Raw genomic sequence first — 25,473 nt, forward strand, 5'->3', positions numbered from 1 at the left:
GCTTTCAGCTTTGGCCAAATTTGTTTTAAAACAGGCCTGCCACCATTTTAAGTGAACTTTGAAAGCTTTGAACATCCTGTCAGCCATTTTCTGACTGGCCAATTGAGAAATCTTTAATAAACTCTGTTAGCGCACGTTATTGAACAACAGCAGTCAATGCTCTACATCTTTTCAACAAGAGGCACTTATTGCTGTTTTATTGCATCAAAATGATTTCATTTTCAGAGGAAACTGCAAGTATTTATCTGGCACTTTTATCAAACTGAGCATTACAAAGAAGAAAAAAACACATTTATGATGTATGTTTGTTTATCAGTCACATGAAAAACATTTAAGAAGCTTGCAGTGGCAAAGAGAAACTCTTCTGTGGTTTTGTGACCCTACGTTAGTGTTGGTGGGAGTGAGTATGCTCGGAGGGCTATGTATGTACACATGTAACCTTTGGTTTTAGAGTCTGTTCACGTATCCACTCAGCCATTAAGTGGATGAACTATATTTAACTGTATATTAGCGCTGAAGGTTGCCACAGTGGGATAGTCACCGCAGGTTCAGGGCAGATAAATCAAGACAGTCGATTGTAGTCCATGTAGGGCCCTTACAGTCTGAGGAGACTTGTTAGAGTGTTGGCAGCCTCGACTTGCCAGAGCAGTGTCACAGATCGAGCTCCCTCATGTACAGCAAACATCACTGGAGTCCATCATCAGAGTTGAAACAAGAGCATCATCCAGGGAGCTGGACTCCCCTGTCCACCTGAGTATTAATAGCTATGTTTACTCAGGAGCCAGTGAGGTGAAGAGAGGGAAAACACGCTGTATGCATTCAATTTTCTTTGGCTAAGTAACCAGGAGTCTGAGATACAATCTCTTTTCCAGGAGACACCTGGCCAGGGTGGCAGCATAGAGGAGATAACATGGATATCAGGGTTGTGTTCTGACTTTAAGATCACATTTTGGATCCTGTTCCAAGTTGACACAATTCCAGGTTGCCATTTAGCTAAATGGTAGATTTGCAATATATCTGAAAGAAACGTGTGTATTCTACCATACTGAGCATTTGAATGCCAGTCTTTGAGTTTTATTTATCAAATATAGCATGTTGTTTTTGAAATTTATTGCTTAAACTAAAAAAACTGCATACGTAGAATAAAAGATTGGAAAGGAACGAAGACTTGAGTGACATGGAGGAAGTAGTTACTGTCCTTATGGATGAGATTATTCAATTAACTCTTTGAATACCTGATTTGGCAACATTTGATACTGATATAAAAATCATATTTATTTATTTATGTATCTATTTGTGTCAAAAAAACTATTTTTTTATTTTTTTTTTAATCCCATAGCACTATACACTTGCACACAACATCTTATGTACAACATCAAGACACAAGAAACACCAACAAAGAAGAGTTTTTCTAATATGAAGTATAAAATTAGTAAAGTTAATTATATCGGAAAATATTAAATTGACAGACGAAGAATCTCAAAGCAATCAAATCATCTGGTGCTCAAAGAGCTGAGGTTTGATATGCAGCCCTGCTCTTGTCTAGTGCTTAATTTGTAAATAAAGAGGTCTCATGAGCTCACAAGAAGTCCTTTCATGGAATTTTCATGACTGTTTTTATGCTTGGCTGCTGTCCAAGTGATGGGAGTATCATTACGCTTAATTAGGCTTTAATTTTCCAAACTGCTTAAATATGATCTCAGGAAACTTCCAGCAAATTACGCTGCATCATGGGATATCAGCGTTGTGAAGGAGCCAACATAAGATGAGGGCGCACCTCACAGGCAGCCTCAGCGCTGCTTCCACCAACTGCAACTTTTGTAAAACATCGTTTTTGTTTTTCATTTGTCTTCCTGATTGATTGATTTTCTAAAACCTGATTCGTAAATGTGGTTCTATTAACACCCAGCTTGAAAGTTCAAACCAAAATATAGTCCACTGACTGCTGAGCTAAGCACCTTTTGAGATATTTGGATCATCTCTGAACTTGTTTAACAGAGGCAAAAATTAAAACACAGTTAATTTTGACCCTCTTGCGGTTCCAAGAGGATTTCTCACTCATTAAGTCGTGTTCTGTATCTGCACTGCTGCTCATCACTGTGATAACTAATAATGTTGTAATTAGAAGGACAGGGCAGAGGAAAGCATGTCAGTCATACCAATGAGTAGAGCTGTGTGTCTGTGTGATACATGGAGAGTGAGCGCGAGGAGGAAAGGGATACATGAAGAAAAGGAAAGAAGGAGAGGGGAAAGTGAGACAGAAGGTGAATGCAAAGATGACGATAGACAAAAATGGCAGAAAATGACAGGAGGATGGAAAAGAAGTAGTTGTTTCCAGCTGAACCCACCCCCCCCCCTACCCTTCTGTAACATGGACATTAGGAAGGCGGCAGGTGGAAGGCAGGTCTAGGGAGAGATCAATGCAATTTGCAAAGTGCCTTCCACACAGTTCCTGCCTCTGGATTGTTTCCAGGCTCATGCACACACACACACACACACACACACACACACACACACACACACACACACACACACAGCCTTTCAGATAAATATACAACCTGACTGCAAAGCACTACCTCCACATTTTTCACTCAGGGAGTCACGTTCAATGTGCAAATGATAGAACAGGGCCGTTAGAGAGGCGTATGTCTCAAACAATGTTTAGATATGAATAATAGAGTATAAATACATGGAAATTACTAAACGTGGTGGATAGACACTGCTTATGTTTATGATGGAATATGAAACACAATATATTGTAAATGGATATTAGGACAGTATGTGGACACATTACACACACACGTGATTCACTGTCGAACCATGGATATTAATCCGCTGATATAACCTTGAAGGGCTTCCTCAAGATTTTGGAACCAGGATGTGGGGATTTGCTTTGATTTAGCCTTAAGAGCATTAGTCAGGTAGTTCAGTACTCTAATGTTTGGCCTTACGGTTTTATTTCATCCCAGAGTTGTTGAATGGCGTTGAGATCAGTGCTCCACTCAAGTTCTCCCACACCAGTCATTTCTTTGTGGAGCTCACGTTGTGCATAGGGTTTTTTTTTTATGTTGCTAGAGGAAAGGGACCTTCCCCAATCTGCAGAAACTTGGAAGAACACTATTGTTTGAAATACCATTGTATGCTGTAGCATTAAGATTTCTCTTAAGTGCAAGTAAGGGGCCTAGCTCACTCAGCCCCAGACCAAAACCACAGAGAAGTACATGGACAACCAGTATACAGAGAACACTCATGACAGTGTTAATCCTACTCACTGATGATATTTGTCAGAACCAGGTATGGAAATTCTATACTTTTTAATAATGTCATTAAAACTTCCTAGGTCTTACCTATCCTATTCTGGCCAATTAGTATTATGTGAGCAGGGAGTTGGAGGAATCAGGCTCTATTTTCCCCTCCCCCTGAGATCTCATTACTGTGTGATAGCAACAGTGTTGGCCAATCGACCTGTGCCTCCCATCTCATTCCCCTCATACATCACCGCGGTCCTCTCAGGAATAGAAGAATTAGTCTGAGTGTGACTGTGGCTCCTCAGCTTGTCCCTGCTAATGTTAATAAGGCAAAAAAGTGTGTTTAGCCAGCCTTGAGCAATGAGACCGTAGGAGACGGGGCAAAATCAGGGCTTCGGAGCTAAAACTGTATGATTACCTTGACATGTTGAAACACATGATGAGCACCTTTGACTGACAACGGCTTATTTCCTGTAAAAGCAAACATTTTCATATTCTAAAGGTATAATTTGACCTTTTGGATTTGTTGTGGCTGGGAGGATGACATGGACAGCTAGAGAGGTAGCTTTGCATACTCAGTGACACAGTGGCTCGTCTGCAGGTTTTATTAGACCTGTAAACCTTTCTCAGCTGCTTGTCCTCGGTTGGAACTCATTAAGTACTGTTTCACAAATTACAGGTGTTCTATGATGAATTGTGGACTTCCTTCCCTCCTTAACTTGTCTGAACACCTTCTTTTTCATTCCTTGAATGCTTTTCAACATGCCCTGTGGTACAGGACCTTTGGTTCTACCTGTGTAGCTGTGAGTGGATGAACTTACTTCCTCCTCACTGTTTCTGAAGGGTCATCATGTCTGCTTACACTGTGGTCTGCAGGTGTGCAGATTTGTCTCTGCTTCTCCTACAGCTACTTTTCTGCTGCAGAGAGGGATCTCTAGAGAGATGCCCACACCTGTTGATTTTGTGTGACTGACATCATCTGGACGTTGGCCTCAGCAGAAAAATGACAGCAGTGGTCGTTTGTCAAGAACTACCTAACTTTTCGTGACAAGCAACCTTGTGTCGTGGCCGTGTGAATAATAGCTGTCCTCTCTAACCTCACATCACATTCCTATTACAGGGGACTGCAGTAGACTAATATTGTTGCTACAGGAATGCAATGCCCCTTTGGTGACTGTTCACGACACTGCTGCTGATATTATGCAAACAGGAAGTGCTGCTAATGCAGAGGCTCACACTCTTCCACCTTACTGCAGCTTTGGTTTAAAAACACAACTTAAGGTATTAAGTTTAAAATGTATTCGTCTCTGCTTGAGAGATTTTCCAATCCAACATTTTACACACGACCTTGCTGCAAAGACCCAGCTGGTTAGTACGCCTGGTAATCGCGTACGTGCCCAGCACCTAGCAGGCCTGCAGCTGACCCACTGCCTGCCTGCTGTGACTGCAATGATTGCAGGGTCGCACAAAGAAAGGCCTTCATCTCAAGAGCCCATTTTACTGCTATTGATCGACTGGTCTGACTGGAAGTGAGAAGAAATGAGGGGTTAAGACTCCCTCTACCTTCAGTTACTGTTTCTTCCTTCCCTTCCTTTCTCTTTCTCTGCCCCTCCTCTTGTGTTACTATCCTCTTGGGGAGAAAAAAGGCTACCACTATGTCATCTCTCTCAGAGCACAATAAATAAGCCACAATAGTTCAATCGGAGCACGGCATAAGATTATAGATCAGCATTGTTCCCGCTGCCAGCCTAATGATCAGCAGCCTATTGCAGAGCCTTTGTCGACAGCAGAATGAGTGAGCTAATCTTGTTAATGGTCCGTTTCATTCCCTAGGACTGGTTTGTATAGACAAAGGGGTTTTAAATAGAGAGGATTTGAGTAGCGAGTCTAAACTATGGCGCAGAGGACAAAGACACTGACTTGCGCTTTTCTCATCTTGCTATCGGAGCTAATCACAGTGGAACTGTGCTGCAACCAGCTATCAGCAAGCAGTGAAAGCCAGGCTAATGTATTCTGAGAGATGCAGTGAGGGGGGGGGGGGTGTTTGCTGCAGGGAGGAGGGGGTGGGGACGAAACGAGAGGGGGGTGAGGGGGCGGAGCGGGGGTTGAGAGGGGGTGAGTTGGGGGGCATTCAGTTTTCATTTCCCCTACAAGTCTGAAGCATTTAATATTCTGTTTACATAATTATTGCTCCCCTTCATCCCTTTTTGATAGGAACAACACATTTAGCAGCTTCTCTGCTGTGCAGTTCTGTGCTAGAGGGCAGAGTGTTTTACAACATTTAATTGGGTGAAAACCACAGTATCTGAAGCTATGATTAATTGCAAATGTGGGAAAAAAAATGTAGCCTACTAAGAAAAAAAAAAAACACTACTTGTTTTTGAAGCTTTGTAGCAATTATCATTTGAGGCAATTATTTTTAGTGTGCACCCTGCTGTTAGATGTAGCTGCTGTATAGCAAAGAGAAAAATCCTCTTGTGTTCAACTCTATCAGGTCCAATATAATGCAGCAGGCGAAAATCTAGCATGCTATCTTCATTCTCTCTGATTCATTGTGTTTTTTTGTCTTAAATCAGTCTTGTGTCAGTGATATTCTGCAGTATTGAATGTGAGCTTCTTGTTTAACAAGGACATGCATGTCAGTGGGATACAAAGAGGGTGGTTAAACAATAGCAATACCAACAATGAACTCTAATTTTGCTGCAACGGCAGTGCTATGTATTAATAATAGAATACTTATTCTAATATTTTATTATTGGTGGTGTTCAGAGCAGCAGACTTGGGCTCGAGTAAGACTTGAGTCAGTGAAGTCAGCAAAATGAAGACGAGATTTGACTTGGAATCAGTTTACTTGAGGCATTGCATTGGTCAGCATTCAGAGAGACTTCATCTGCATCGGGACTTTCACAGAGATTTTTATGAGGACACACCCTGACAAGTTTGCTTGCCTCAAAAGACTTGGAAAAAAATAACCTCTGGTGCTGTTACTACTGCTAATATCACCAATAGGTTTTCTCAGTGTTTTGGGAGAGAAAGTAAGGAAACAGTCCAAGTTCACGTTGTGTTTTATGGCTTGACAGCTTCTCAGAAGGAGTCAGCGGGGTCCACTGAGAAATGCGCTTGAAGAAATGAACTCTGATCATCCAGGGCGTGTCTGGGTTGCTTCTGCAGATGTATTTTATCACTGTTTTATAGGTTTCGTTTTTTTGCTCTCTGTCTATCTGCATCCTCTCCTGGTTTTTCTCCATTGCATTGAGGCCGAGTTTTCAGAGTTCAGGAAAGTAGTGACGCAGGCGTCATGTCAACTGTTTGCATGTTCACTCACCGCAGACATGTGTGTAGCAGGATGCAGCATTTGTGATATCACCTAATAGTAGTTCCCAACCTTTTTGGCTTGTGACCTCTTGAATTGAAGCTAGTTTTAATTCCTCATCTCAGTTCGTGGCCTCAGCCTGGACATTGAGAGAATTTTAACCTCGTCAGACTGAGTCATTTAAGGGATATTCAGTGGTCTAAAGCCACAATTTCACATTTAAAACATTAGAGAAAAAAAGAGAAATGTCAGGAAGAAATTCGTACGTAAACGGAAATTGAACATAAATGCAAATATGTTGTTTTTTTTAAACAGATTTTCTTTCTTATTTCTATAATCATCTTGTGATGCTTTAGAGCTGAGAGCTGTTTATCCCGGGGTTTGTTTTACAGCTCTTGAAGGTTTATGCAACCTGGATGAAGCCTGAGTGAAGCTGAGATCACCAGGGAAATGGCAACCACCGCAGCTGACTGACTGGCTGAGACACCTTTTAATATACCCGTCTTTTAATGGGATGATATCTTCCTCGTGAAATAATCATTTGAAAGGTTGTCACCAAGAATGATGTAGTTTTATTTGCCTTAATAGGAACAAGTGTACAACACGGGATGTGTGTGTGTGATGATAAATAATACATTAGCTTATCTGTTGATAAAGTTGTGCTTAGCATCTCATGTTAGCTTAATTTCTCAAGATGCCTTCTCCCCAGTCCAATCAACAGAAAATTCAAGGAAAACAAATTTTGCTCAGAACCAACTGTGTCACCCGCGTCGTTCTCTCAATTATAGTGAATTTAATTTGCAACCTGCACTAATAGCATAAAGACATTCACCCGGTAGATAGCTGTGGTGTAGAAAACAGTCTGTTTTCACACACACTTACGGTTTCGACTGGGACTGAAAAGCACAAACCCCAGAGGCTCCGGGCTCCAAAACACTTTAGTTCAGACTTGTGGACCCTGACTGATTTATGGCAGGCTGCAGGCTGTACATACACACACACACACACACACACACACACACACACACACACACACAGATACACACAAATAACGGATAGACAAGGAAACTTTGTGTAGTCCATTAAGGTTTACTCAGCAATTGCTGGGGATTTTAGCTCAAAGAGGTGATTCTTTAGTAATTGTTACTCCTTAAATTGTGATGGAAATTGTACTTCCAAGAGAAAGAGTAGAGAAAAGTATTCACACCCCACTCCCTCTTTAATTTGCTCGATAAGTGACAACATTAAGACTTGAGCCTTAAGATTTGAACTTGATTCAGATTGAAGTACCAGAAATGAGAAGCTGTCTTAGACTTGGCTTTGAAACTGGATTTATTTGAGACTTGACTACCTGTCAAGACGCTCCTAAGAAGAACAGAACTTGCTTGAGAATCATCATGTTTTCAAGCGTTAGTCAGTACCAAAGTAATCTAGTGATAGTTGTCTGCACATGTATGTCTACATCACACAACTGGAAGTGCTAATAGCTAATTCTGCATACTTTTAATAGTGCCAGTCTGCCAGTTCTAAATAATATAGACCAAGAACTAAATAGATGCTTTAGTTGTTGCCCACAGCTAAATATTTCCAAGGCAACTCTGTTTTATCCTGTTTACATCCCCCGAAGCCCCAAATTTATGGAAACTACAGTTCCAAAACTATGAGCACGATTATTCCCCAAACAGAAGTAAGACAAAGAACGAGGCGTTTGTGTGCATTTCATGATATGTATGTTTATTAGAATCTGATATTAAGGTTTCTTCAGCTAATTAGTGCATTGTTTCTGCCAAGCAGGAAATTTAGGGGAACACACACACACACACACACACACACACACACACACACACATCTCACCGAAGCATTAATTTACCTCCAAGAAAGCAGCTGCAAATAAGAGAGGACAGAAACTCATCCAAAAAAGAAAAAACTATTCTTATATATATGATATTAAAATGTGAATGTTGTCAGTGGTGAATAAATAAGTAAATAACACAAAGAAAGACAAAGACACAGAGACAAAATACAAACAGTTTACAAAATAACACTTCCTCAGGTTTAGCAGGTAATGTTTGCCATCTTAGATTGTTAGCATTATAACATTTGCTACTTACAGTGGTGGCATGTAAATAAATGCATTCACTCCTGTACTCTTCCTATTAGTTTAATCCAGAGTTCATTAGAGTATTTTCGGCTTCAGAGGGAAACATTGTACTTACTCCACTTACTCCATTGCATTTATTTCACAGCTAAAGTTATGTTTCAGATTAGGATTTTAAAACTTTTAATGAGCATATGAAATACAATGAATTGTCACGCAGTTTATTAACCCACTCAATGGTGTATAAAATTAGGAAAATCAGCTCTGCTACAACATTAAGTAGCAGCTTACGTGCGGCTGCTTTATTACTATTAATCCAGTAGTATCATGTGTAATGATGGAACACTGGCAGAGTCCATTTTGGCTGCATAGTGAGTACTTTTACTTTTATATAGACATACATACTTTTACAAGGGTGTGATTTTGAATGCAGAACTTTTACTTAAGTAAAAAATCGGAATACTTCATCCATCACTGGCTCGTCAGCACTAAACTCAAAGTAAAGCTGAGACTGATGGGAATTCATTTTGCAGGTGTTTAGTCATAGACCACAGTGGCCAAATTCAAAATTTCGACCAGGTGATGGCGTGACATGAAAGTTGAGTTATTAGATTACCCCAGGAATATCTGAACACGGCTACATGGCAAGGCATCAAACATTTGTTGAGGTACTTCAGCCTGGACCCAAGTGGTGGTCCAGACAGGGGTGGTTAAGAGGTGCCAGACAAAGAAACACAGGTTAGCACGTTGAGATGTTTGTGTGGTGACAAAAGAAAGAAATGAAACAGCAGCCATCTCCATAGAGGATGATATGACAGTTTCTGTTCTCCTCACCTGCCTTTAATACCAGCTGCTGCTTCGCCTGGCGGGGCTTCCACCTGCATGACACACACACACACACACACACACACACACACACACACACACAGGTATGCATATCCAAATCCACTTTACATCCCCATCTCATCCGCAGCCTCTTTTTAATGCAGATTCCTCAGCTGTCACTTAAACCATCTTTCTCGTCTCTTCCATGTGCTGTCTGTCAGGGCAGGTCTAGTATTCAGAGTCATATTTTTAAAGACTCGCTCAGTGTCAGAGGGTGAATTAGTGTGGAAACACCAAGAGATTTTATGAGATTCGCTCATTCCTTTCAGATATGAGCAGAGAAAAGGAGAAGCTGCTGCTGCTGCAAGTTATCACAGGTGCAGATATTATTACATTTTGTTCACTAGTCCTTTTATTTTTGTTAGAAGAAAATGTTGTTAAGAGATTGTAAAATCAACCACTTATCCATATTATATGAACCACGTATGAGGGAGTGACATCAAAGGTGAAAAACACACACTGTAAAACTTACAGTATTAAAGTGCTGCAGGTCAAAGGTGGACATACCTACAAAATCCATACAATGACAAAATGCAGCTACAGTTTTACATGTTATGAAGTTACGTTCAAATCTAGTCACATCGTCACTTTGTCCCAGCATCTGAACGCTGAACCTGCTGCAATGATGGTTCATAAGCAGTAAACTACAACAAGGCAAGGGTTCATTGTTTCCAGTCTTTATCCAAATAACCAAGCAATTTATCTGAGTCCATTTTAAATATTAAAAAACTTTCATTGAAAAAAACCAACAATAACACAAAGCTCTGGGTGAAAGTTTTAAAAACACCATTTGCATGCTAGGACATAATTAGTGGCTCATTTTCTCAGCGTTTTTGTCTTGACTTTTTTTCATCATAGCTTTTATACTTCACTTTGTTTACTGTGAACTAAAAGGATCTTTTTGCAGCAGGAAAGTTAGAACTTGCAGATGCCAGGTCGCCGTGTAACGTTGGTATTAATCATTTAAAACTAATCACGTCCACAGTTCAGTAAGAAACTGGTAAAAACTCATTTCACCCAATTTAAAAAAAATAATAATAATTTTGCATCGTAGCTCCTGTATCACCTCTCCAGGCTCTGAGAAATCCCTCTCACAGCACTGAAAGATAAAACCATATATTTTACAACAAGTACAGTTGCATTGATTCTGAAAAAAGACACACTGCTTTGGAATCTTTCAATACTGTGGGTGCTATTCTGCTCATCTCCATTGTATTCAGCAGAGGCTGAAATCTGACATGTTAAACTGAATGGCTGGATCGTATTATTGTGTGTGTTTGAACTGATTCTTTTGTATCTGTGGCTACAAGTGGCCAACTTGAGTGTAATGGAAAACCAAAGGAGAAAAACCACCGCTGTGGACCAAGAAAATGAAAACTTTCCAACACACAAAATCATCTTCACAACATCAGATTCACATCGTGGCTCGACGCAGATCCCTCCTCCTCCTCACCACCGCAGCAGCAGCAGCAGCAGCATAGGTCACGGACATTTCCACCACTGTAGCTCACCTCCCAGCAGTAAACTTTATCCGGCCTCTGTTATTTCATTGATAACATGAAGCAGAGGTGTTAGTAGCCTACCTGCATGTGTCTCGGTAATGGATTCAGATAGAGGGAGTCACTCGTCCTGCACCACCCTTGGTTATGAAAGCTCCTCACATCCAGCTGCCAAGGGCGTCCCGGCCCCTCCCATCCTCGCTGCTCTGATAGGTTCATGCCCCCACGACTCTTCCACAGATGAAAATAGATAAAATCATCCAGACGTGGCGTGAACAGACAGTTAATGTTTGCCACACACTGATTTAGTCGAAAAAGAAGCAGCGAGATGAATATGTTTTTTTTGTTTTGGTTTGTTTTTTTTTCTTTTATTCAATTGTTATTCAGCAATTGATTTTTTACACACACACACACACAAAACAAAACCTCCCCAACAAAATGCACTGTTTTGGCTTGGGGTTATTTCATTTTTGTTTATTCGCAGGGTCCTGCCAGATCTTCTCTTTATAAACTTAGATTCTCCACACTCTTCTCACTTACTTAAACTTCATTTGTACTTCAACTCTGCAAGTTTTCAAACGCATAAATGCATCTATAAACACTCCCACACCCACATTTAGCATTCACATCTTAGCAGGAATATTTTGTGGATTTTCTCATCAACTCAAAGATTCTGAAACATGTTTAAGTATAAGTTTATTTAACCCAAACATAATAACAGACACTCCACTACGTTCACCAGGTAGTTTCTAATATTGTCTGTCTGCTGTTTGGTGCATTGTAGGTACCATTAAATAGGTTTTTAGAACTTTTTCACCTAAAACAGGTGTCTGCTCCTGATGTGTGAGTCAACACTCAAGTTTACTAGAGAATACAATGGGTGAGACGTGACAATCAGTGAAGTTGCAGGTCGTGAAACCAAAACAATAATCTCAAAGAAATGAAATGAAATGCTGTTTAGAGCTGAAGGGAGCTGCTCTGTTTGTTTTGTAGGGTCTTTCTCGACTGTGCCTATAAACATTGAAGACAGAGATAATTTGATTCATGGTCATATTTGACAACAATTTTGTCCAACAAATCCATATATGCCAAAAACTTCCTAAATTACACATATGGACGTTTTCTGACATTTCCAATCACCAGGAGAGGATTGTTTGTCACAGTCAAATTATTACAAAATGATTCACATAAGGATTCTTCCAATCTGTCACATCTGTGATTACAGTTTGTTTGTTCAGTGATTCGGTTTAGGCAAATAAGACTGTGATTGACGTTAGGCAAAGATGGTGGTCACGGTTAAAAGGAACTAACGTTGTCTGTTAGAAGCTTGTCTGCATCCTGTGTCTGGTGTCATGGTCTGCAGAGGTTTATGTGTTTATACCTCCTGGATGATAAAAAGTTCTGATAGATGATAGGCTGAAACCTTTCAATATAATTCTCAAACGATCTTCATTCTGTGTTTGGTTCCCATATCTTGTAACTGCTTCATTCCTTGCTCTTATACTCATTTTTTTTTTAAATTACAAATTCAGTAAGTCAGGGGTCTCCAACCTTTTTCAAGCTTTGAGCTACTTTTACACAGCAAGAGCGTCAATGAGCTACCCACATCTCAAAAACTCCCGTGTAGCTGTGTGATCAAGGATGCGTTTACCTGCAGATAGATATATTTTTCAGCCAATTTGTAGAAAGTTACAAGAGATTTGTTCTTCTATATTACTGAGTTTGCGTTAATGTTTGCAGACTGTATAAAAATGAGACAAATCAAGCGAATGTGCATTCAGAGAAGGCTTTTGGCAACCCACCAAGAAAGAGCTTAAAAACTACTGGTTGGAGATGCCTGAGTTATATAGTGTGACCATTTTTCCCATCTTTTCTCAAATTTGCCCATTGTCAGTCTTAAATAATGAGTCATCCTTTCCATCACATAGATTTCGTTCATAATTTCTCTCCACTGTGTTACAGTTAAAATGTCACTCTCCATCCAGTTTCTTGTAATAGTTTTCTTACAGGCCAACAAGATCACTCTGTAGAGGTAGGCATCCTCCATATGTACCTCCTCTTTTGCTGGCAGTCCAAAATACATAGTCCCTGGATCGTTTGGTATTTTGTAGCAAAATATTTCCTCAATTACTTTTGCAATATTCTCCCAAAAAGGTCTAACCCGGACTGGCATCCATACTACCACATAGTCTCCAGCACGGTTGTAAAATGTTGAGCTGCTTACTTTTGATATGTGTTCTTGTACTCATTTTAAACTTCCTGTTTAATAATAGTAGTGTTTATAGAAATACTGATACAATCTGTCTCCTATATTTTCATCCTATATATTTAAACCAGGTGCAAGTGCATGACATGCTCATGTGTGGTCGGTCTGAGTACATAACCCAGCTGATCATCATGCATATGAGGCCAAGCAGGAGCATAACATAGAGCATTGGTGAGTCTTTTAGGGCAGCCTCTTACTATATTTATAAAAACATGTCTTTGGATTAGGATTATAGGGCATGCTTTTAAGAGATCAGTCTAACTCTTGAGACAGCGATGCTCTGATTTTAAGATGGCATTAAGCACGGCTTCCTGGTAATGGATAACTACGTGCAGCAGAAGATGTGGTTGTATTTTGCTGCCTGAAATGTAATAACTAGATAAAGTGTAAACATACAGTGCTTTTAATGGTATTAAAGTGAAAGCAAGAATCTCAGAGGACCATTTTAACACTGGCAGCTGTTTAACATCTAGAAAATGTGGCACAGAAATACATTTTGTTGTCACGCTTGCTCGTGTTTTTCAGTCTCCCTGTCTAACATAAATTAATGGCTGTGTTAGTTCAGTCTTCTGCTGCCATCTGGTTATGGAGGCAACATTTCAAACTGTCTCTCCATGCACACACACATTTATAGGCGTAGATGCAATGAATTATGGTCTCTGTAGTTCACTGGCAGTTCCACATTTGCAAGGACCAAAAGGTATCACAGCAAACTAACTGAATGCAAAAAATCAAGTTGGTTGAACAAGTATGACTGAACATATAATCATTTGTTTTTATCTATGGTGGTACCACCACATCAGTACAGCACAGTGATTAAAATAAACAGTATTAATTACCAAGGATCCCTCTCACTCGCAGTTTTTAATTAAATTAATTCTGAATAAGTCCATGTGTAACCCAGCAACAGCTTCTAGAGCAGCTAAGAGTGGCCTTCAATAGGAGTGAAAACATCATATAAAACAATAGAGACAACAGTATGGCACCATGTTTATTCATGGGATTGTTTTGTAATGTGGGTTTTTACTTGGATTTCCTACACGGGGCTCAAAGCTGGTCACTTGCTCACTCGCAGCACTGCCGCCCTCCGTCCCTCAGCAGTTTGATATGTGTGGAGGTTCCTTACAGAGAGAGAAATCTCTGAAAGCACCTGGTGGAATTAATTGTCGTGTCAGTGGTATTGATCAACCACCCTTTCAGCCCTCTGCAGATACATTATGGCAGTAAAAATCTTCCTTAATGCGTATTTAATCCATGCCGACCGCCTGGCCCGAGTCCTTATTGTCTTGTAAGTGCGGTCATTATCTGTGATGTTCAGTAAATGCCCAACAGAGAGTACAGCCAAGGGTGAACTGCCTCTACTCTGATGCATAACAAAGTGAGGCATTTGTATGAGTAAATGGGTTGGCGTTAATTCTCTCTTAGCTGAGTTTCTGGCCTGCTCAGCTCTCCCTTGCAGGCTGACAGTGGACTTCTACCTCTGCATTTAAGCCTACTGTTGTGGATTCATTAGCAAGGAAACTAGGCACATATTATACAGATACACTGCAGAGAGAGCACCTCTTCCTCTGTGATCAGGTTTGTGGGAGAGAGAGATGAAGAGGAAGAGGGAGTCCATTATCTAGATACCCCTCTGTTCATTTGTCAGAACTACTGTTGGTGCGTTCATGAGCGCTCTGTCATCTGCTTTCTTATGAATCCTTTCTCTCTTCCTAATATCAGCCTTTGCTGGAACAATTGCTTAAATTCAAAAGCTGTGCGCTTGTTTTTTGGCCACTAGGGGGCAGGAAACCTGCAACGCAGGCTGACAGTAACACTGTCGTGGCATATTATCACCTTTTGAAGTTATTCTTCCCATTATTATCATTATGGTTAACCTTCTAGCCAACAGTCGCTTATTAACAATCCAGCTGACAATGAGTTATCATTCATTTGAAACTGTCCAAAATTCAACCTCCTTTTAGCTAAGATTTGGTCACCATTTCCTGAGAATAATATCTGGCTATTTAGCTGCTAAATGTGTTGACTTCCTCACCAGCAACTAACTTTGTCTGCCTGTAGTTAGTGGATGAGCAGGCAGTGCAGAGTGAGCATATTGCTGCTGCCAGAGTTGGGGTTAGTGAGAATGGCTGACCTGAAAGTCAGGACTAAAGGAGAGATGTCAGCAGTGCAGACAATCCAATCTGACTGACCTCTGTTACGGCCGTCACTGTCCTCAGCACCAACTGTCCTTCCAGCAGCACAGACGGCAACCAGCCAAACCACAGCACAAATACTACAAAAATTACTGGTTTATTTTCTGTGCGCTCATGTATTCATAGTCAAACAGATCTGTTTGACCATTGATACATGGTAATTCATATTTTGACGGCAGATTTGAGAGACATTATTGGCTTCCTGTGGTCATTATACTTAATCAGGCACGCAAGACGAAATGAAATTAGACTTACAAATATAGGAAGTTGCATTTGAAGTCTCACACAAGTCTCTAGGATTCTCAGTAGACTGAAATAGTAGAAACGGATCTGTTCTGAGATGGGTGTGTGACACATTTAAAAATTGCTCCAGAAATAGTAAAAAAAAAAGAAATACTGCTGGCTTGAATTCCTGTGAGACCCATTCAATAAATGTACCATAAAACCAAAACAATGAGCTAAAACACATTAAAACCTCTGAGCTGCATAATAATGTATTTAGGTTCATCACAGTTAATAACCTAGCCACTGTTTGTGCCATCTCAGAGACTCATCTAACCATCTGGATGAAAATATATTCCATCTGCACGATCATAAACTTTTTAACCTGCCTCCCAAATTGTGACACTGTTTTCTAGTCCAAGCAAAAATTGGAAACGGATTCAAAGTGTTCTTCATTGTGGGAGTAGACTGAATATTTTTTTCATCCAGAAGGCTAAAAGAGGATTCTTGGTGTTTCTAAACGACCTTCTGGATTTTTCTCATATGCTTGCCATTGTAACTCCAATGTGATTCTAATGCTAATGCATGAGGAGCACAAATTGGCGCTATGAGTGACCCATTTCACATTACATGGGTCATTTGATTCAATGCTAGGGCCAAGATTAAAATATTGAAATATGGAGCTTTAAACTCCTGAGATTTGAACTTTAAGTTAGAGATGAGACCATTATCAGGAGCCTAACAATGTCCTAATGCAGCATATCACTGAGCTGTGCTGCGCTTCATGGAACGCTAATTATTACCTAGAATACAAAGCTCTTTTTTTCCTCCTTTCGTACCTACTTGAATTCGTGGAATATCCATTGGTTTTCTCTGTGATATCCCTGCTTCTAATTCTGAGATGGATCCTTGGACACCCAACGACCGTGAATGTGGCTGTTAGCCACGGCGCCGAGTGGAATGATTCCATTCTCACCACCCACTGGAAAGCAATCTAGGCCCATAATGGGAAACTCAAATAGCAAATCTGTGGGTATAAGCATGTCTTGAGAAGTCACGAGTCAGCAACAGGCCCAGTTGAGCAGTGAGATAGTTTAGCTGGAGGTCACAGGCACTACAATGAATGAGGGCAGTTTCCTCCTTGCAGCCCCAGCACAGGCTATTTGTCGCAATGTAATGTTAGGAGTGGGGGGGGGGGGGCAGGTAGGTAGGCAGGCAGGATAAATGGAGAAAAAATATGAATAAGAGTTGATACAGGCACACAAAGAGGAGAGGAAGATGAAGTGTTGGTGAGATCCTTTGTGTAAGTCTGTGATGAGATTACAGAGTTTGCGAAAGCTGGAAGCTATTTCCAGTGACGACGGAGCACGATGGCGATCTGTAGCATCGACGGTAAACATCAGATTTAGGTGTCAGAAAAGGAAACATGATCAATTTCTAAAACCACAGGAGAAGTAAGTAGAACAGAATACAATGCCGCTGTACCTCTCATCTTTGTGAGTGAGTCCTCTACTGTAGGAGGTGTGAAATACCACTCCTGTTCAGTAGTATGGGGATGTTCTCCGCTCTGGCTGTTATATTCTATTCTCAATTTCATTCGGGAATTGAAAAAGCATCACAGTCACACTTTCTATGTATGGTCTATGTAGGAAAAAACCTACAGCCCAAATCATCCAGCTCCCATCTTACAGAAATCCCTCAGAGAGAACATGCTGTACATCCACCAAAGATCTAGTAATGCAATTTCAAGGGGAAATCTTCCTCTCTGCGTTTTCCATTCCTTATCATAAACTGAATTAGAGAATGTAAACGCAATCACTGTCAGGTATAGAGTAAATGCACACCATAGCCAAACCCTACTGGGAGACATTTGTGGCTGAAAAAAAACTGCAAACTGCAACTAAAAGTTTTTCAAACGTCACTAAATTTGAATTCAACTTCAAAAATGACAAACTTAAAACTCTTTTTGAAAAGCTCACCTGTCACTAAACAATGTGTTACACGGACACATTCATGAAGCGTTGCCATCGTCCAGGCTAGCCTGCTTGCTGGTGTGCACTCTGCATGCACAACAATTACAAAGATGAATCCTGGAATGTGAATTGGATTATTTAAATTCTTCTTCTTCTCAGTTTACTGGTGGATTAGCTGACAGGCGTAAAGGCCTTTTGCACACTGCTGCGAGGAAACCACCCAGACGACCGCCTACTTCAAAGAACATTCCCCAAAAAGGGGCAAAACTGCAAGTATATCGTAGAGCTGGTTCAACCCTCTCTGTCTGAGTTCAAATGGTGGATCGCAAACGATTTGAAGATGCATACTGACACCTATTGTTCAACAGAGTTTAACATCACATCATTTCAACCCTATGTTGGTACAAACAGCATTCAAATCAGATCAAAAACCAGCCATTTTCCATAGTAGGAGCTGTTCAAGCTACCTTAAGCTAGCTCTTCATAACCAGCTAGCACCATGTAGTACAGCCCGGGGTGTTCGGACACCGGCGTTATCTGCATGGATGTGTTATCAGCCCGCGATACTCATCTCCTTCATTTTGATTAGCCGGAGCAGAGCAGGATCTGTGGGCATCTGTGTCAGCGGCAACGGCTTCATACTGTTTTATTGCCATGATCGAAAGCACTTCTCCCCCCCTGCTGTCCCCTCATTGGAAGGACTGGAGGCCAGTTATCGTGTGGCGATGTGAGAGCCACTTAATTTAATTTGATTGCTGAAATATTATTAGTAACTTGCTACACTACTAGTTACTGGGAGAAGTAACATTATAACTGGTAACTTTTTTTTGTCCAACACTGATTATGATAAACTTAAGCTTCAGTTTGTATGACAGTCGTCTCAGTTTATGCTGTCTGAGGTTTGTTTTTCACTGCGACAAGAATTAAATACTGGGGGCAACTGGAAACTGGGGGATGTCTTTGGGTAAGAAAATCAATGCCAGCAGTTTCAACTGAAAAATGTGGGTCTCACACACCCGCCACCAGTGAAGCCCCCTCATCTTTGGAAGTCATTAGTTCGACAGGCAGGAGGCATTATGCTGATGGTGGTGAAATGATAATTAGAGCTGGAGATAGATTGAGTCAATATAAGTGTAATTAATTTTTAAGTGTGAGGTTTATTAGTACAGAGGCAATCAGGCTCCTAATGAGGGCCTGATAGAACTTCTTAAATAGTGGAACCAGTCAAATTAATAGCTCTAATAGCTTCTGGCACGGGACCCTGCGTTTATTTACTGCACTTGTGCATTTGTTTGTATATTTCGCATTTCTTTTTCCTCCAAACACCAGGGTGATAATTTACATGGATAAATGATGTTCCTATGGAATCATAAACCACAGGAAGACAAGCAGCCTCACACACACACACACACTTAGATACACTCAAACCCCTATGTATGTGACTATAAATAGGTTTTTTCAGCCCATTAAGGCTCATCTTTCAAATCATGTCATTAATTAAGCTTAGAAATACTGAAGTAATTTCTCTTTAATGAACTTGCTCAATTAAGTCTGCCCTCTTTTTGGTTTAATCCTCCTCGCTTTAAGCACTGACTAACTACTCTTTCTCACTTCCTCTCCCCACACTCGCTCTCCCCTTTGTTTTGTGGAATACATTGCTCTGCCAGATCTCCTCGACCTGCCGTTTCTCCTTTTGTGAGTTCGCCTCAGCCTCGCTGATGCATCGCACCGTGTGCGCTCAAAGAACAAATCACACACATCTGCACTGCCAGCCTGCTTCCAGCAAAAGGCGGCGAGATAGCTGCACACACAAGCTAGCAGACACACGCACACGCACAGTGATAAGATTTTAGAATAACTGCGAGGTAGAGAAATGACATGTCACCTCATGAATGATGCAGGTTGCTCTGTAGGCAAACAATAATAGGCATCACCAAATTTGACTGATGGTGGGCAAGGTTATAAAATTGGACGATATATACTATATTAGATCCCATTAGGACAGGTTCCAGGTTTATTGGCATGTTTTTGTTTTCCAGACAAGTGCCCACTAGTGGTTGGGCAAATAATGATGCTCTGCCACTAACAAAGGCAGAAATACTGATGCTAACAGTGTTATATTGATGTATAACCTGCATTTGTAACAGCAAAACGTTTGAACACAATCAGTTTGTTTAAATGTAAATGCTTCGTGTATTTATAATAAAACAGGACTAAATCTCACTGTGGCACCTTCTGGTGGGACCAGCATTTACTACAGGGAGGAGGTGTAAAGTCGCTGAGGACTGAGTGTAGAAAGTGTATGACTTCCACAATGGAGACAAAGGTTTATGTCCAATCTGTCCTCAACTCCAGGTTGTTTATCTTTCCTTAACCTCAACTACACACTTTCTTTTTATGTAGTTTTAAAATGAACCCGACTTTGACTAAAGGCAGGTCATAAAACGCTCAAGAATCATCTTTTGGAACAGTCATGAGGATCGTTTTTTAAGGCACTGGTCGATAATCAGTGTTGTTATTTAGGTGTAAGGATGTGTGCGTACTGCCATGGCCGTCTTCTCAGCAACCAGGCACTTAGAAAATACACTCAACAAGACAAAATGTGAGGCAGCAAATCCACGCGGGCTATAACTCTATCACATTACCTTCCAGTATGCACAAGAGCAGCTCGGCTGGTTGAGCAGCTCGTCCTCGACACCGAACCACAAACCTGCTCCTGAGGTTAGCTCCTTGCGTGGCAGCGCAGCCGCGATCAGTGTTTAAATGTGTGTATATTTTTGTGCCTGGGTGAATGTGAGGCTTTGTAAAGTGCTTGCACTGTTCTCAGGATACATGTTCTTTATAAAAAGCAGTTCACTTACCTTGGAGCCAAGCCTGAGAATCCATAATAAAATCTGCTGCATCCTTGTGCTGTCCAAGCAGCACAACTGACCTTTCAGAATACACCCGATAAAAAGCAGACATAATGTTCACTTCAGTTTTGCAACAGAGTAAAATCATTTTCCTAACAGCCGAATTAACATGTTTGCACTTACATGTGAATTATATAAAGTCACAGTATGAAGAATTTCAAAACATCTAATATATAAAATAAAGAATATATATATTTTCATTCATTTAGGTTTTTTTCTGTCCACTTGATGAACGTCAGGCTAATATTTACTCTCCTTTTAGCTCATGTACCAGTGCACAATATCACTCTGTAGCTGATTGATGGAAAGTGGGTTTGTTTTAGGTGTTTTTTGCTGAAAATATCTGCCTGTTGCAGGTTGAAACAGGTTTGCTGAGGACACTTTGTCTGAGCCATACAGTAAATGTGGTGTAAGACCAAAATGTTGTTGCTACAAACGACCCCCTTCACAAACACATAGTCATTTTATTGGTTGTTAATTTGAATATTTTGATCAGTGCAAGTTTTAAAAAAAAAGCCATTTCATCAGTCATTTTTGCTCATGGTGCCTTTTTATCTGCATCACTTAACAGCCACATGGAGAGGCTGTCCTCTACACGGTAACCACTCACGATAACACTTTTAATAAAACAAACTGAATTTGAGGAGGGCAGGTTTATGTCTCTCTTTTATTTTGGTGGAGTGCCTCTCTAAGGTGCACAGAATTGCCATTTCAGATCTCGTGATAATATCGGGTTGCACCGTGGCACCGCTCATCCCGAGGATACGCACACTTACTATACACACCCAGACATAAAGACACCATCGACAAAGACACAACTCATGTGAATCACAAAAAAGCGCCTGTGTTCCCTCCCTGAACTTATCACACTGCTTTTAAAAGTAGTCAGGGGAGCCGCCTTGCACATTGTAATGTCTTCATGAAACCTTACATTGCAGGAATTCCCTCTTTTGTCAAGTCTTTTTTTAGTGTGCTGCTGCTGCTGCTGTGATATCTGGGATGTGAAGACAAAGCGGAACTAACAGATTTCTCTTTCCTGTTCCAGCCTTCTGCGAGGAGGGATGCAGGAGCGGAGGGACCTGCGTGTCTCCCAACACATGTGTGTGTCCCTCAGGATTTACAGGACGCCGCTGTGAGACAGGTAAGCCCCCCCCCCCTCCCCGGACACCAGCTGACCCCTCACCTGTGCGTCTTGTTGTTCTCATTCAAGCGAGTTTCAGAAGTGACAACGGATGAATGGTTGGTCATTAGGTTGGTCTGAGGGATCAGCAGTCGGTCGCTCGTCTCTCTCTTTGTTTCTTCTCTCACACACACACACACACACACACACACACACACACACACACACACACGCTCCATCTCTTAAGCCCTGTGTTTAAATTGGCCGCTTCAAAGATTGAGGATCCCAGGAGAGCTGTAGAAAAGCACAGCTAATTCTTCTTTACTCTTCTCCTCCCTTCTCTTTCATCTCCTCCTCTGTTGTCCTTCCTCTCCCTTTCTTTTTCTCCTTTTTCCTGCCCACCTGCATCTCCTCTCCCTCATCTCTTCTCCTCCCCTCCTCCTCTTTCATCCTTTCCTCTCATTCTTCATTCCTACTCTCTTCCCATCTCCTCGCTCCTTTCTCTTCTCCTCTCTTGCTTTTCCTCCCCTCCTATCTACTTATCCTCCCTTTTCGTTCTCCTCCTCCTTTTTATCTTCTCTCACCTCCGCTGCCCTCCATCACATCTTCCCTACCACCTCTCTTTTTATCCCCTACTTTTCTGTCCCCCTTTTCCTCCTAAAGCTCCTCTCCTCCCTCCTATTTCTTTCCTTCCTCCTCTCTGCTCCTCACATTCTCCGCTTTGCTCCCCTTATCTTCCCATTTTCCTCTCCCTTCTCGTCCTCACCCTCTCGTATTATTAAACTCTGTCTCTGCAGTTTCATTTTACAGACGTGATCAACCAGCTCTCACACAGCACCGCATCCACAGGCCAGCTATTCATAGCATGTTGCCATGGTTTCCCTTTAAATACCATGTTATACATATGTGTGCACATTATTGGTAAAATTACTCTACAACCACTCCACCTAATAAGTTCTATTAACACGTAAAGCAGAGGAAGATTGCAGATGACTGTCTTTATTCCCCCCTGGAATACATTTCCTGCCTTGATCTGAGGTCTGTGGATAACGCTCTGCACAAAGTACACGCTGGGATTTTGTTGGTCTGCTCTGTACGTGCGACATCTTGTGCACATCTGTCAAACGGCATCACATATCTATCAGTTAATTACCAAGGAAAGCCAGCTCCTCAGTGCTGTTCTCAGTTAAATGAACTTGTGCAGCATTCTGCCATCGCAGCTTCACACAGGCTTTACATTTGTGCCTGTAAATTGAATTTTTTTAACGACTAAAAAAATGCATGATTGGTTTGAGAAACTACTACATCGCATCTGCAAAATGACGCTGCTGCTTCTGTTTGACTGCTTTAGACAGGATGGGGTTGGAGGTTGGGGGGAGATTATGCAAAAAAGGAAATAAAGTGTGGAAGTGAGGAGCAGATGAGGAGCAAAATATAGACTAACACATCATCCCACTAATGAGGCTCCTCCCTGTGGCCCTCTGGCTGCTGCCGGAGGCTGCTACAGATGTGATGCAGTGCAAAATCACTCTCTATGTCAATATTCGTGTCTGTCTCAGGGTGTCGAACCTCCTCTGATTACGTATATACTTCATTTGCAAAGCTGATTTCTATAGCCACCAATGACGGTTCATAACATAACATAACATAACATAACATAACATACTATAACATAACATAACATTATGTTTAGATGTTAAAGTTTTCTTGAAGGGGGTGATCCACCCATCCATTGTCTATACCACTTATCCTTAAGGGTCGCGGGGGGGGGGGTGGGGTACACCCAGGACTGTTCGCCGGTCAATCACCAGGCTGACACACAGAAGAACCGCTCACACTCACGCCTAGGGGCAATTTAGAGTCACCGACTGAGTGGATTACATGTCTTTAGATTGTGGGAGGAACCCACACAAGCATGGGGAGAACATGCAAACTCCTGTGATGCAATAGTGCTAACCACAGCACCACCGTGCTGCCCCAGGGGTGGGAGATGATGGAGACGGACTATGAACAAAATCCTTTGCATTTGCAGAGATCACTCTTTTATTTATTAGGCTAGAAATTAGTACATTTTTTCATGGAAATATACATGTGCATGATTCTGCAGCAGGGTGAATGCGTTCAAAGAAGAAGTTGTCCTACTTTGTCGGTTGACTTCATCCACAACTGTCTTGTACACTTTAAGCAAATACCACTTTAATTGAAATAAATATGTTGTACATCTGTTATAATAGTGTTCAGGACTTAAAATGGAAGTAAAATATTTCCATGTCCTTAAAGTATTCTCGGGGTTGGTGGAGTTTCCCTTGAAGACTTGCCGTAGGCAACTTGTACAAGCTCTACAGAAGGCTCTTGTTTTAACTCCGTGTATGACATGTTCTCTCCGTGTTTCACTCTCACTGTCTCTGCGTCTGTCAAACTCTCTCTCTTTCTGTCTGTCATATACACCTGTCTCTATCTTCCACCTCCAGCTCCTTCTCTGCTGCCCTTCACCCCCATGTAATAAAGCACGCCGCTGCTCCACGGGCTGCTCTCCTCTGTGGTGTACACTGTAGCTTAATGGGAGGTTAAGAGCATCTAAATATAAAGCCAATGGGAACAGAGTGGATCTTCTCACTGATCTTCATCTGCCCCCACACTGATCTGTTCCTCAGGGTTGCCTTTCTTTCTTCAGTGGGTTCATATAGCTGCCACAGATACACTGTTGGATCCTTGTGATTTATTTTCTTAAATTCTTAACTCCGAAGGTTCAAAAACTGAACAGCTGACCTGACAGTGAACTCCTGAGTCACATATTGTGAAGTACATTATGCTTCTTTGCCAAAACAGCTAATGTAAGGTGCATAATGTACTGCAGAGTATGTGTTTGGGTTGGAGTTGACACATTTTGTAAAACACAGTTTGCTTCGCTGGGGCTGTTAAAGGGCATGTCAGAATATTGACGGTAGCAGCAGGGGTGAGGGGAAAGGTGTTGCTTCCTTTGATGTCTGTATACGGGATCGTGAGCGTTGGAGTTTCAGGGTTCAGCCAAACTGCTGCATAAAGCACCAGCTCTTCCCTGCCGAATGCACAGAAGTGCAAAGAGAAGCAAGAGGTTACAAATATCGAACTGTCAGATTAAAGCAACCTCGGCAACATTAAAGCATAAGTTCAGATTTATTCAAGTCTAATTTATTACAATACTCGTGCTTGTAGGTTGAAAATGTTATTGGTTGCTCTAATCACGTCTCCACAGGAGTCAAACTAGCAACAAATTAATTGTTGCTTTTGGTCTTTTCATGGAATTAGTTGAAAGTGACCCCACGCATAGATTTGGTGATTTTACAGGACAAAAGACGTTTAAGCTAAATTTGTAGAGTGCAAATATTTTGGACGCCCAGGTCACATGCAACTGTTGTTTTAACAGCAGTTTAGTAATGATCATTGAACATGTGTTTCACTGAATTCATTTAAATGCTGCTGAAACAACAGTCATGTGTAACCTAGATATCTAAGTAACTTAGAGGTAAAATGTTCTGTCCTGTTAACCAGATATGTTAAAAAAAAAAACCTAAACACACCTTTTCTCCTTCCTTTTCTAACATAATGTGTCACATCAATGACAAGTTGACTATCAGGATCAATTAGAAGAGGAGTGAAGACATCAATAGTGGTATTAACAGCTCTGCGTGCGTCCATTAGTGCTCGGCTGTGGTCACTTTAACTGCTCCTGTAATCCAGCAGGCTGTTAATTTTATGCCCA

At 41.2% G+C, this 25,473-nt stretch overlaps 1 protein-coding gene across 1 annotated transcript in view; it reads left to right on the top strand.

The window, feature by feature from the left end:
- LOC139201062 (protein kinase C-binding protein NELL1-like) overlaps positions 1–25,473 on the top strand; it is a 216,079-nt gene that overhangs the window by 168,162 nt on the left and 22,444 nt on the right. Inside the window, exon 15 of the mRNA XM_070830283.1 lies at positions 21,657–21,752. Coding sequence (XP_070686384.1) covers positions 21,657–21,752 — 96 coding nt within the window. The remainder of the gene's footprint in view (positions 1–21,656; positions 21,753–25,473) is intronic.

Source organism: Pempheris klunzingeri, chromosome 1, assembly GCF_042242105.1.
Source record: "Pempheris klunzingeri isolate RE-2024b chromosome 1, fPemKlu1.hap1, whole genome shotgun sequence".
In the NCBI taxonomy this organism is placed as follows: Eukaryota; Metazoa; Chordata; class Actinopteri; order Acropomatiformes; family Pempheridae; genus Pempheris; species Pempheris klunzingeri.